General features: G+C 41.9%; 1 protein-coding gene and 1 long non-coding RNA gene across 2 annotated transcripts; one reads left to right on the top strand and one right to left on the bottom strand.

Annotated features, from left to right (window-relative positions):
* Positions 1 to 1374: 1374 nt before the first annotated feature.
* On the bottom strand, positions 1375 to 3745 carry armc7 (armadillo repeat containing 7). Its single transcript, XM_029629287.2, has 4 exons — positions 3659 to 3745; positions 3462 to 3573; positions 3083 to 3226; positions 1375 to 2960 (listed from the first exon to the last, which is right to left on the bottom strand). The coding sequence occupies exons 2-4, from the start codon at positions 3550 to 3552 to the stop codon at positions 2614 to 2616; spliced, it is 582 nt and encodes a 193-aa protein (XP_029485147.1). The 5' UTR covers positions 3553 to 3573; positions 3659 to 3745; the 3' UTR covers positions 1375 to 2613.
* Positions 3746 to 3793: 48 nt separating this feature from the next.
* Positions 3794 to 10094, top strand: LOC135566812 (uncharacterized). Its single transcript, XR_010462188.1, has 2 exons — positions 3794 to 4159; positions 9406 to 10094. It is a non-coding gene; the product is annotated as an uncharacterized LOC135566812 (long non-coding RNA).
* Positions 10095 to 13756: the final 3662 nt, after the last annotated feature.

Below are 13756 nucleotides of genomic sequence, written 5' to 3'. Positions count from 1 at the left end.
CTGTCTACCTCATTCCCATAATGTATTTATTTATTTAGCTCCTTTTGCACCACAGTATCTCTACTTGCACATCCATCTTTTGCACATCTACCATTCCAGTGTTTAATTGCCATATTGTAATTACTTCGCCACCATGGCCTATTTATTGCCTTAACTCCCTTATTTGACCTTATCTGCACTCACTGTATAGACTTCATTTTCTTTTTTTTCTACTGTATTAGACTATGTTTTGTTCATTCCATGTTTAACTCTGTTGTATGTGTCGAACTGCTATGCTTTATCTTGGCCAGGTCGGAGTTGCAAATGAGAACTTGTTCTCAACTAGCTTACCTGGTTAAATAAAGGTGAAATAAAAAATAAAATATTAAATTGGCGGACAGATAGCCTTACATTCTCCTGCAAAATGTCTTGATAAACTTGAATTAATTTTTCCGTCGATGATAGTAAGCTGTTCAGGCCCTGAGGCAGCAAAGCAGCCCCAAACCATGATGCTCCCTCCACCATACTTTACAGTTGGAATGAGGTTTTGATGTTGGTGTGCTGTGCCTTTTTTTCTCCACACAGTGTTGTGTGTCCCTGCCAAACAACTCAACTTTAGTTTAATCTGTCCACAGAATATTTTCCCAGAAGCACTTCAGACGTGCAGCAATGGCTTTTTTGGACAGCTGTGGCTTCTTCCGTGGTGTCCTCCCATGAACACCATTCTTGTTTAGTGTTTTATGTATCGTAGACTTGTCAGAGATGTTAGCATGTTCCAGAGATTTCTGTAAGTCTTTAGCTGACACTCTAGGATTCTTCTTAACCTCATTGAACATTCTGTGCTGTGCTCTTGCAGTCAGCTTTGCAGGACAGCCACTCCAAGGGGAGAGTAGCAACAGTGCTGAACTTTCTCCATTTATAGACAATTTGTCTTACTGTGGACTGATGAACATCAAGGCTTTTAGAGATACTTTTGTAACCCTTTCCAGCTTTATGCAAGTCAACAATTCTTAATCTGCGGTATCCTGAGATCTCTTTTGTTTGATGCATGGTTCACATCAGGTAATGCTTCTTGTGAATAGCAAACAAGGCAGCTCTAACCAACATCTCCAATCTCGTCTCCTTGATTAGACTCCAGGTTAGCTTTTGGAGAAGTCATTAGCCTACACATACTTTTTCCAACCTACACTGAATGTTAAATGATGTATTCAATATAGACAAAAATACAATAACTTGTGTTAGTCACAACAATAGACAGTGTGATTAAACTAAGATTTTATGACTAATTTATGCAGAAATCCAGGTAATGCCAGATTTCACATACTTTTTCTTGCCACTGTACTTTAATTGGGACCATGGGTGTATAAGGAATGCATTGAATTTGATGAAAAAGAGTTTACTGAATGCAGAGATTTTATTGAGACCATATGTCAAGATGTCACTGGATAGCATAGTAATGGGTCACAGACATGACTGCAGGAGATTTGGCGGAATACGCCTGAGGAAGGCACTGCACAGAATCACTGATCTCCGAATCCCAATGTATTCCAACTCAAGATTAGCTATGCTACTGATCCTCTGGAATGTGAATGACCAGCCCAACACCACGTTTTTCTCCACCACAGCTGGAATGATGTGGCCCACCAGACCAAACCAGATTCCATCCTTGTGACGCTGCAGCATCTGTGATATTGAAAGAACCCCCACGTTCCAGAGGGATTTGGAGATCAGTGATTCTTTGCAGTGACTTTCTCTTGCCAATCCCTTTTAATGTGCTGAGTAACTTAAAGCTCTTATGTCCCCTTTGACTATGTCATCTCTAAATCGGTAATAACTAACTGGGATGAAGTGAGTTGACAGAGTCAACTGAGTCTTAAGTCCATACTGTCACTAGCTAAGAGCAACCGAGCGAGTTAACATCACAGCGTTCAACGGCTAAGCATAGCAGTGGTGTTGTCTCCCTCATGTGGCACTGAAGTGTAAAGCAATTTTAAATTGGAAAGTATGTTTGTTACAAAGTCCTCCATCGCGAGTCATTGTGCACTCCTACACAGTGTACAAAACACTAAGAACACCTTCCTAATATTGAGTTAGGAAGGTGTTTTCCCCTCAGAACAGCCTCAATTCGTCAGGGCATGAACTCTACAAGGTGTCGAAAGCTTTCCACAGGGATGCTGGCCCATGTTGACTCATTCTTCCCACAGTTGTGTCAAGTTGGCTGGATATCCTTTGGGTGGTGGACCATTCTTGATACACACAGGAAACGGTTGAGTGTGAATCGATCAGCGTTGCCGTTCTTGACACAAGCCGGTGCACCTGGCATCTATTACCATAACTCATTCAAAGCCACTTAAATATTTTGCCTTGCCCATTCACCCTCAATGGCACACAATCCATGTCTCAATTGTCTCAAGGATTAAAAATCATTCTTTAACCCGTCTCCTCCCCTTCATCTACACTGACTGAAGTGGACTTAACAAGTGACATCAATAAGGGATCATAGCTTTCACCTGGTCAGTCTATGCCATGAAAAGAACAGGTGTTCTTAATGTTTTGTACACTCTGTGTATGTGATTCTCTGTTCATTTCTCAGAGATCAGACATCAGATCTAGCGATCATGTCTCCAGACTAGCCTAGTCCTTAGGCAAGGGGATCCCCAGTGCTGTAGGATGGTGTCCCTGCATCTGTGCCTCTGCCCTGGCCACCTGCTCCTCAGTGCAGCAGTCCTGGAGGAACACAGAGGCCAGGTTATGCAGGCGTGGGCTCTGGGAGATGGAAAAACGCAGCATGCACTGTAGCACTGCGGTGTCGGTGGTTTGGGAGCGTGATGCAGCGGTGGTGAGATTCATGAGTGTGGTGATGGCAGATAGCACCGTCTCCTCCCGGCGGCTGGACAGGCATCCCGTAACCAAGGGGACTGCGTCGCTCTGCAGGATCTGGTCACGGCATTCCCGATCCATACTCAGGTTACATAGACCCCCTGGGAATGCACAGAAGCACTCCATGATGGAGAGATTCTCCTTTTGAACATCTGGATTTAAGTTACGTTGATATACATGATCTTATGTATTTCACAACTAGTGTCCCTTGTGCCATACTCACCTATCCCAAACTCCACAAAGTTCTCATTTTCCTCTGTGAGCATGTCCAAGAAGAGATCAGTAACCTGAAGGGTTCTCAGGTCCTCCAGGTTCCTCGGATCATAGGCGAAGTTGGCCAAGTTGGCCAGCACTTGCTCTTTCGCCTCTAGAAGAAATGGACAATTCGATAGTAATGTTAGCTAATGCCAACCACATGGTCAAATAAGGCTCAATTAGTTATATATGGTGTAGTAAGATTTAGCTAGAATATAATCAAACAGGTCTATCATCCACCAAATCATTACAATGGCTTCTGCATTCTAAAACATTAGCTACACCAATGTCTACACATTATATTAACCATGATATAGCCTACTCTACTGCATTAGCTAGCAACGTACCATCACTGTCGGTGTCCTGAAACTCAGTGACAAGCGTCTGCAGGTATTCAAACCGATCAGATCCCGTCGCAGAATGTCCTTTTCCCGACATGTGTTCACTTCGTCACAGTTACTATGAATAAAACATCGACTGATATATTTACAATGACGAACGTTCACTCAAGATAAATAAAGTAATAATCTTCACATTTTAATACCAGTGTTGTTGCCGGATGTTTGGACAGCATTGGTCCGTCCTCGAATTGTTTCCCCACCAGGACACGGTCCTTAGTGTAGTTGGTTCCTACTAAATGGCTTTCTAGGAGGAGGATATTCCTGCAGTTTTACTTTATTTGTGAATGCGTGACAACTGTGTACACTTGTATATTTTATCATTTAAATAGTTTATTTAAATTCTCACAAAATGCATTTGATTTAACCAACGTGTTTCGTAATGATGGGAGGGGTGATCCGGCGGAAGTCGTTCTACGTGCATCTTTTGCGTTATTGGGGAGGTCACGGTACAGTTGTTGCAAGATACTTGTGAAATAAGAATATTTTGACGGACAACAGTTATTAATTTTGCAAAATTTCGGACAAGTCTAGTGGTGGTTGTTGTCTACCATGAAGCAACATCAACTGTCTGCCGTAAAGCGCCTTACAAAACCAATTTTATTTGGAACATTAATCGTGGGACTGGCCACTGCTTTCTTCAACAGGTGATCCCCTTTCATTAATGTTTCTAGCTAGCTATGTAGCTGTATTCTGTCTGGTAAAGGGCAATCAATGACCCATTAACTATAGACGGTCTATAATTGCTCTTCACTTAGTAGCCTGTCTGTGTTGTCCTATTTGCAGGGAAATACTACATTAACGTCAAATCTGAATTCATCCTAAAAACGTAATTCAATGACACAATTTAATTTACTTATGACTGACTGCCCATTGTTGTTAGGTGGTTGAACATGTCTTTGGACCCCTATCTAGTGCTTAATGGTGTACTGCCAATAGTGAGTGTGTAATAATAATCTAGTGAAACGCTAGCCCAATAATGGACTAAAGGAGCCTTATAGTCCAAGGACATTACATTTTCTGTTTAGAGGAGCCAATTCACCTCCAAACGTGAATCCTAATTAACCTGAATTGATTCTCAATTGTGTTATGATTACAGAAACATAAAGCCCTCTACTTTGAAATCACACCAAAAAATTAACGAATGCAAAATATACAGTTACTACAGTTTAAGGATTGGACCCTTTCTCGCCTAAAACGACATCCCCAAATCGAACCTCCTGTAGCTCAGGACCTGAAGCAAGGATATACATATTCTTGATACCATTTGAAAGACAACACTTTGAAGTTTTTGGAAATGTGAAATTAATGTAGGAGAATTTTTATTTATTTTATTTCACCTTTATTTAACCAGGTAGGCTAGTTGAGAACAAGTTCTCATTTGCAACTACGACCTGGCCAAGATAAAGCATAGCAGTGTGAACAGACAACAGAGTTACACATGGAGTAAACAATTAACAAGTCAATAACACAGTAGAAAAAAAGGGGGAGTCTATATACAATGTGTGCAAAAGGCATGAGGTAGGTGAATAATTACAATTTTGCAGATTAACACTGGAGTGATAAATGATCAGATGGTCATGTACAGGTAGAGATATTGGTGTGCAAAAGAGCAGAAAAGTAAATAAATAAAAACAGTATGGGAATGAGGTGGGTGAAAATGGGTGGGCTATTTACCAATAGACTATGTACAGCTGCAGCGATCGGTTAGCTGCTCAGATAGCTGATGTTTGAAGTTGGTGAGGGAGATAAAAGTCTCCAACTTTTGGATTTTTGCAGTTTGTTCCAGTCACAGGCAGCAGAGTACTGGAACGAAATAACACATTAGATCTGGTAAAAGATAATACAAAACAAAAAAACATGCTTTTTTTTGTTGTTCCATAATCTGAAATGCAAGAGAAAGTCCAAAGTATTATTCCAGTTAAGGTGCCATTTCGATTTTGGCCACTGTGGCAGCAGTGTATGTGCAACGTTTTAGACTTGTCCAATGAACCATTGCATTTAAGTTCAAAATGTTGTATCAAGTCTGCCCAAATGTGCCTAATTAGTTTAAAACATTTAAGTTAATAAATGTGCACTCTCCTCAAATAATAGCATGGTATTCTTTCACTGTAATAGCTACTGTAAATTGGACAGATTAACAAGAATGTAAGTTTTCTGCCCATATCAGATATGTCTATGTCCTGGGAAATGTTCTTGTTACTTACAACCTCATGCTAATCACATTAGTGCATGTTAGCTCAACCGTCCCGCTGGGGGGTACACCAATCCTGTAGAGGTTTTTAACCAATTTAAACACAGCTGACAGTATTGTTCAGTGACAACACGTTTGTCAAATCAATTACATTTTATTGGTCACACACACATATTTTGCAGTGTTATTGTGGGTGTAGCGAAATTCTTATGTTCCTAGCTCCAACAGTGCAGTAATACCTAACAATACACGCAATTCCAAAAAAGATTAAAGGAATTAAGAGAGAGAAAATGATTTCAACGAGCAATGTCCAGAGTCCGGGAATATAAAGGTATGAGGTAGTGAAAACCCATTGACAGTATATGCATAGAAAAGGTGTACAACAAAAATCACTGAAGCTGGAGATGCATATCTCCCTAACTTCAAGCAGCTCACAGATCATTGCACCTGTAAATAGCCCATCCAACTACCTCATCCTCATATTATTTATTTTTTGCTCCTTTGCATCCCAGTATCTCTACTTGCACATTCATCTTCTGCACACCTATCACTCCAGTGTTAATAGCTAAATAGTAATTACTTCGCCACTGCAGCCTATTTATTGCCTTACATCCCTAATCTTACCTCATTTGCACACACTGTATATAGATTTGTTTATATTGTGTTATTGACTGTACAATTGTTTATTCCATGTGTAACTCTGTATTGTTGTTTGTGTCGCACTGCTTTGCTTTTTCTTGGCCAGGTCGCAGTTGTAAATGAGAACTTGTTCTCAACTGGCCTACCTGGTTAAATAAAGGTGAAAAAAACAAAAACAAGCAGTGGCGGCTGCTGAGGGGAAGAACGGCTCATAAATGGCAGGAACGGAGCAAATGGAATGGTAAACACCTGGAAACCATGTGTTTGATACCATTCCACTCCAGCCATTACCCCAAGCCCCTTCTCCCCAATTAAGGTGCCACCAACCGCCAAGTATTGGCGTCCTTCCGTTTACATACAGGTGTTGAGAGAAGCAGATGGCCAATTAGCACAGGTAGACCTATGTCTTCTATCTGTTTTTTTGTAAACAAGCTCTGTAACATGGAAATACGACCGTTTGGGAACCCTACCTCAGCTTTCAATTTCTAGGCGACATTCTGCCCTATCCCTACAGTTCTCAGCCATTCGCTTCGCCAACGACTACCTCGTGTGAACTACAATTCTGACACTGTGTTTTAATGTTTACAAACGCAATGATCACCGCTTGCAATATGGCTTTTGAAACATATGGCCTTATCTTTCATCAGCGAGAAAGAATCATTCAAATAAAAAAATACTCACTGTAGCAGTTTACAGATCCATACAGTTAGGGATGCCTACATTCGACGAAACTACACTTCCGCTACATGCTAGATAGATAATTAGCACAGGTGGTCACCCCTTGTCTTCCTTAAACAAGCACCGTAACATGGAGATATGGCCCTGTCAAGGTGTACATCAATTTAACCTTTACATTTTTTTCAAAATAATTGATTGCTGATATGAAAGATAGGGTTATGTTTCCAAAACAGTACAGTAAGCGATGCGTGTAAACTTTCCGACTGAACATCAGGGCTGTTAACAACCCCACCACCACCCCACAAAGAAGATACTATTGTCAATAGGCGCCAAAGCAGTTAGGCCCCGATTCTGAGCAGAGTTAAGCATGCATAAATGGAAAGTAATTCCCTTTTATGCACTTCTCTCTATGCGTATTCAGACCTTTAACTTAAACACGAGAATAGCATGAGATCTAAGAAATGAAGGTGTGGTGGTGTGTCTACGGATTTAGGGCTCCCGAGTGGCGCAGCGGTCTAAGGCACTATGTCAGTGCTTGAGGCGTCACTACAGACCCAGTGTCGTCCGGGTTTGGATGGTGTAGGCCGTCATTGTAAATAATAATTTGTTCTTAACTGACTTGCCTAGTTAAATGAAAAAATATATAAAAAAAATAAGTCCTATTCTGACCTTTACTTAATTCCATCACCTTTACGCGTGAGGAAACATGAATAACGTTGAGCGAACCTGCCGATTCCAAGTGGAAAAAGCATCGACTTTCTTTTTTCCGAAAGAAAAAAACAACAGCATTCTCCATGCACTGTAATTTTTTTGATCAATAAGATTAGCTCTATTGATAAGAGCTAAGTAAATCAGTAATCAGTTTTTAAAAGGAGATTGTAAATACACATAGCAATGGTTTTAGATAATTTTTTCCATATGATCCTGGAGACGAATGTGAAACAAGCCACATGGAAGCAAACTGAAAATAATATCAACATGACATGAATTGCAGCCCCTTTTCCACAGTAACAGGTAATAAATAGCTGTGCCGTTATTATGTGCACTTTAGTGTTAGTTTTCAATTGGTAGCTTACATTTTGCATCATTCCATTCCGTTTACCTTTCTTTCCTCCGTCACATCTGTGTAAATTGTTCCTGAGGGTCGCTAGCATTAGTGGATCGATCAGATTAGGCTAACATTGTGCAATAATTTGGGACCTGTAGCCTATTTGAATTATTATGGAACTCAGACCACATATAGCAGGTTAAACCTGGAACTTAGTGCACTGTTCACAACGACTGGACCATTGTCATACAGTTCCATGATTAGTGAGAATTAGGGTAGATTTATAGGACTATTGTTCAACCCCCATTGTACACCTTTTTTTTCCCCACCTTCCAATATTTTATGGATTGAACTTGTCATATTCAACTTTCAGGATAAATCAAACCACTGTATTTGTTTATTCATCAATATTGATTGTGCCTAAAGGCTCTCAAACTGTATTTTTAAAATTATTCATAGATACCTTTCCTAACCCTAACATTTGCCTAAATAATCTACAAAATCAGAGTTTTTTTAATCTACCTGTTGGTGTTGAAATGGAGCTGAAGATGCATAGAGGGATTTCTTTCATTGATTCCTATTTTCTGAACCGGTTCTCTTGATGTCTTCTAGTCTGTCATCAAAATTCTAATTAAAAGGTTCACCGTATTTAAAGGGATGGCTTAAAATAAATGTACCGAAAACCCTATTGAATGAAAACTCCACAAGAAAATCGATTGGCCAGCAAGTGGGAGGGTTTTCAGCTGCTGAATTACATTTATTCAGCATTACGCAACTTCACAAGTTAAGTCTGAATACTAACTACTGAGAAGTACATAGGAAAGGCGTGCGCAAGAAAGGTGTAATTTCCTAAATCGGAAATTGGGCCCTTAGTGTCTATGAATGGAGTACCAAAACGCCATAAAAGGTGTGTAGTAATTGAAATGATTTCTTGGTGATATGAAAGATACTTTCCTTATGTTTCCAAAACTTCACCATAAGCAATGCATGTTCACGTTCAGACCGAGGGTCGGGACTCTTAACAGAAGTCCCCACTGGAAGAATTCAATAGGCGTTAAAGGCAGTTGGCGTCTATGAATGTGTTCGTGAAAAGCATGAATGCCCACACAAGAAGTTAGTAGAGGTGCTGACTAACGGCGAGTAAACTATAGGCTATAAAAAAATGTCACACACTATAAGCTCCCAGTAATTTATTGGGTCAACCACCAGCGTTTCGGCATCACACTGCCTTCTGTGATGATGAAAGGTTGGTTTACCCAATAAATTATTAGGCGCATATATAGCGTGCTACTTTATTTGTGTGTGTGTGTAATTACATTGTATACCTTCTACAGACACCGATTCTTTGAGGACCTAGCAGAGATGAGGGCTCAGGAGCGTGCAAAGAATGATGCCAAGCTAATGGAGGTGCTGGAGATGAGGAAGAGGCAGATGGAGGAGTTAGCAGAGAAGAAGAAGCCATGATGAACCTCACCCACTGGGCACAACAGACACTGAGCTGGACAGACCGAATGACAGCATCCCTTTGGTGGGGTTGCACAATACATGCCATTTTCAGTGAGGGAATCATTTAGCAAACAAAGACAGGACAGAGAATAAGTAATGTCACGACAAGAGCATCATTCATGTTTTCATTGTGGTTAATCATTCATCTAATTTAAATGTTTTTGTGGAGCTCTAAATTGTCCAATGAGATGTCCATGAAGAGGTCCTCTTCTTGTCAAAGAAAGAACTGAAAGGCAATAAGGTGTTTGGGGAGTGGGTACACTTTTGGGTTTGCTGCTGCAACTTCACTACAATGTAATATTTGTTTAAAGAGCGGAGCATCACATTTTTGTCCCATGATGATAATTGGGTACAGCTGTGAAGAAGCCTACAGTAGTCATCATTAATTGTACAGCAAATCATGATGTTTAATCAGAATAGATTATCCACTTGTTAGTGGGTACCACGGAGAGGGAATTCAACATCCGAAATGTATGACTGCTGGATTTAAATAAAACATGAGGGCCATGGTGGTAAATGTTATCTTTACCTCTACCATTAAGAATTATGAAATTACGGTCTAATCTAGAATGGAAACCATTACTTGTGTAGTTTTTGCATAATTTTGTTCAATTTGCAAGTACAACTGTTATCCACCAGGGGGCAGTGGTGACTCAATGTTTAGCTGTGTTATCCTTAGTCTTGTTCTTAGGGCATCACTGTTTCGAGGGCTATGAAGCTAAAAACTCACCAGAAGTGGGCGGGTGGAAAGGACGTGACCGGCAGAGCAGTGACTATGCTAGCAGGATAGTCCACATCTTTGTTGATAGCGATATGGTGTTAACATAAGTGGATTAATTAGCCTAATTTAGCATGTATGGTAAAGCCTCAACCCTTAGCTACCTCTTCCAATTGAGCTAGAAAAAAAGTGAATACTGACGTTTGTATTATTTTGTGTGATTACAGCGCCAGCGATAAAACGCCAAAATAGACACGTACTAATTGAGTGAGGCGTCAAAGCAAACAACCCGCCCGCCCGGCTTCGGTTGGGTTATTATAATTTTATACAACGGTGGGTCAAATCCTGGATGCTGATTCGTTAAAACATTCCAGCTGGTGTCTATTCAACAATTTGCCACCAGCAAAGTCTATGACTTAAAAATGCCTATTTACACAATCCACTGTCATCAGCCCAGCCAGGCAATTTATAAATGTAATCTCCACTATAAAAAGCATCTAGACATTATCTCACATTTCATTTAGACTAACATTTTGTTTTCAACAGCGGAGGTTTGTATAAACCTTGCTGTCTGTCTCTCCAACATTTACAACATTTGATCTCCTGCTGTCCTGTACTAGTAATGAACGTGTCAGGACCAGACAGACAGGCAGGCAGCGTTTCTCAGCCAGTCGAACTCATGAATCAGCTGGCATAATTTTTATGGATATATATACAAAAACAAATGTAAATTGAAAAAACGTCAAACGAAACGCAGCTAATTCGCAGTCTTTCCAGCTTCAGTTTGAAGTGATTGATTGTGTTGCTGTAGCTGTGTTGTTGGCTAGCTCAGAACAACAGTGTCCTGACAAGTGAGATCATTTTCTATGCCAGGGTAAATCGCGCCTCATTGTTATGGATGTATCCAAATAAATGTCACTAGAAAACAGCTTAAACAAATACAAATGCAGCTACTTTGCTGTTATTCTGGCTGCACTTTTTGACATGACTAAGTTAGCCGTAGTTGGCTAGCTAGCAAGCAAGGGTTAAGAACGTTGCAAGCCAGTATGGCAATAGAACATTAAGAACGAACGACTTCGTCTCGTGCCTAACAACACCCTTGCCAATACATCCTCCAAACACTGGCATTATCACTTAACTAAACAATGGATTCTCAAATATATCATACAAACGCCTTGCCCGTGGTGAGTTTAGGCCTTGAATGTGACATGTTGGATGAAGGCAGTGGGCAGAGTTTACGCTCAATGGAGTTTTCGTTATTCAAGTTTGAGCTTTTTCTCAATTATTCTTTCCTTGATTCCTTACACCGTCTCTCCTCACCTCGTTAAACTGCATTGGAGGTCAGAGGGAGGGACATTCTCCAATAGGTTTGAGAAGGAGACTGAGAGGATACGAGAAATCACGGATTAGAACCAGAGAGGAAGAGGCGAAGCGAGAGCAATTTCTCCAATAGGGTCCAGCTGTGACATCATCCCTCAGGGTTTTTATACTGCCACCTGGGTCTTTGCAACAGGCAGCGTTTTTTTTTTTTGCTCACTAAGCAGTTTTTTTATGGAGGGATCAAAGAGAGAGTACAAAAGGAAAAGCTCTCTCTTGGTGAGGACTCCCCATCTGAGTGAGTCAAATCACACCTAATCCTCGAACTGCCCAGCAGACGAGCAGCCCCAAGAGAGAGTCACCCCCCCCATCACTGAACAGACCCAGGTTCCACAACTGCACTGATCCTCCATTGTTGAGTGAGATATATTCACAAAGATGGAGAGAGTAATTGTGGAGCTCAGAGCGAGTCCACTCTCACCCTCCCCCCCACAAGACCCGGAGGGCTGAAGGTGGAGATAGACGAGAGAGCTTGCTGCACCCCGGACTGAGATGAGAGAACTTGAGGAGAGAGAGGAACACATGGCACAGCTAACAGATCTGAAGGAGAAGAGAGGAACACATGGAACAGCTAACAGCACTGAAGGAGGAAGTGAGAAATCTGAGGTGTGACTCCCTCAGAGAATCCAGCAGAACAGTCCACCTCAGACCTGGACCACAACCTCAATACCACGATGGGACAGACAACACAAGACCCACCAACCCAACAGACGCCACCCCTCCCTAACAGCCCTCCAGTCAACTCCTACACATCCACGAGGACACACAAAAGCCAGAGGTTGAGCTTCTCATTGATTCGAATGGGAAACACATTCAAGAGAATAATCCCCCCCCCTCCCCCGAGTGTAGCGAAATGCTTGTGCTTCCAGTTCCGACGGTGCAGTAATGTCTAACAAGTAATCTAACAAATCCTAACAATTCCCCAACAACTACCTAATACACACAAATCAAAAGGGGTGAGTGAGAATATGTACATGTAAGTATATGGATGCGTGAAGGCAAAGGTGCAATAGATGGTATAAAAACAGTATATACATGTGATGAGTATTGTAAGATATGTAAACATTTTTGTAGGCAGCAGCCTCTGAGTTAGTGATTGCTGTTTAGCAGTATGATGGCCTTGAGATAGAAGCTGTTTTTCAGTCTATCGGTCCCAGCTTTGAAGCACCTGTACTGACCTCGCCTTCTGGATGGTAGCGGTGTGAACAGGCAGGGTGGTTGATGTCCTTGATCTTTTTGGCCTTCCTGTGACATCGGGTGCTCTAGGTGTCATGGAGGGCAGGTAGTTTTCCCCCGGTGATGTGTTGTGCAGACAGTACCACCCTCTGGAGAGCCTTGCGGTTTAGGTTCAGCCCGACAGGATGCTCTCGATTGTGCAGCTGTTAAAGTTTGTCAGGGTTTTGGGTGACAAGCCAAATTTCTTCAGCCTCCTGAGGTTAAAGAGGCACTGTTGCGCCTGTGTGGGTGGACCAGTTTGTTTGTGATGTGTACGCAGAGGAACTTAAAACTTTCCACCTTCTCCACTGCTGTCCCTTCAATGTGGATAGGGGGGTGCTCCCTCTGCTGTTTCTTGAAGTCCATGATCATCTCCTTTGTTTTGTTGACATTGAGTGAGACGTTGTTTTCCTGACACCACACTCCGAGTGCCCTCACCCCCTCCCTGTAGGCTGTCTCGTCGTTGTTGGTAATCAAGCCCACTAATGTTGTGTTATCTGCAAACTTGATGATTGAGTTTGAAGTGTGAATGGCCACGCAGTTGTGGGTGAACCGGGAGTACAGGAGGGGTCTGAGTACACACCCTTGTGGGGCCGCAGTGTTGAGGGTCAGCCAATTGGAGATGTTGTTTCCTACCTTCACCACCTGGGGGCTGACCGTCAGTTGAAGCTCGCATCCGCTACAAGACCATGGTGCTTGCCTACGGAGCTGTGAGGGGAACGGCAATTCCAGTGTTGGCCACCGTCCTTCAGGGCCCTTTGTGTCACCACGGTGGCCGACCCCCTGAAGAAAACCCTGCGTCTGGAGTTCACCTCTCTCCTGGACAAGGGTGCCATCTGCTTGAGACATCAGAACAGCTAGGTGGGTTC

The sequence above is a fragment of the Oncorhynchus nerka genome, unplaced genomic scaffold, assembly GCF_034236695.1.
Source record: "Oncorhynchus nerka isolate Pitt River unplaced genomic scaffold, Oner_Uvic_2.0 unplaced_scaffold_13___fragment_6___debris, whole genome shotgun sequence".
Classification (NCBI taxonomy): Eukaryota; Metazoa; Chordata; class Actinopteri; order Salmoniformes; family Salmonidae; genus Oncorhynchus; species Oncorhynchus nerka.
This window is presented reverse-complemented; position numbering and strand designations above follow the sequence as displayed.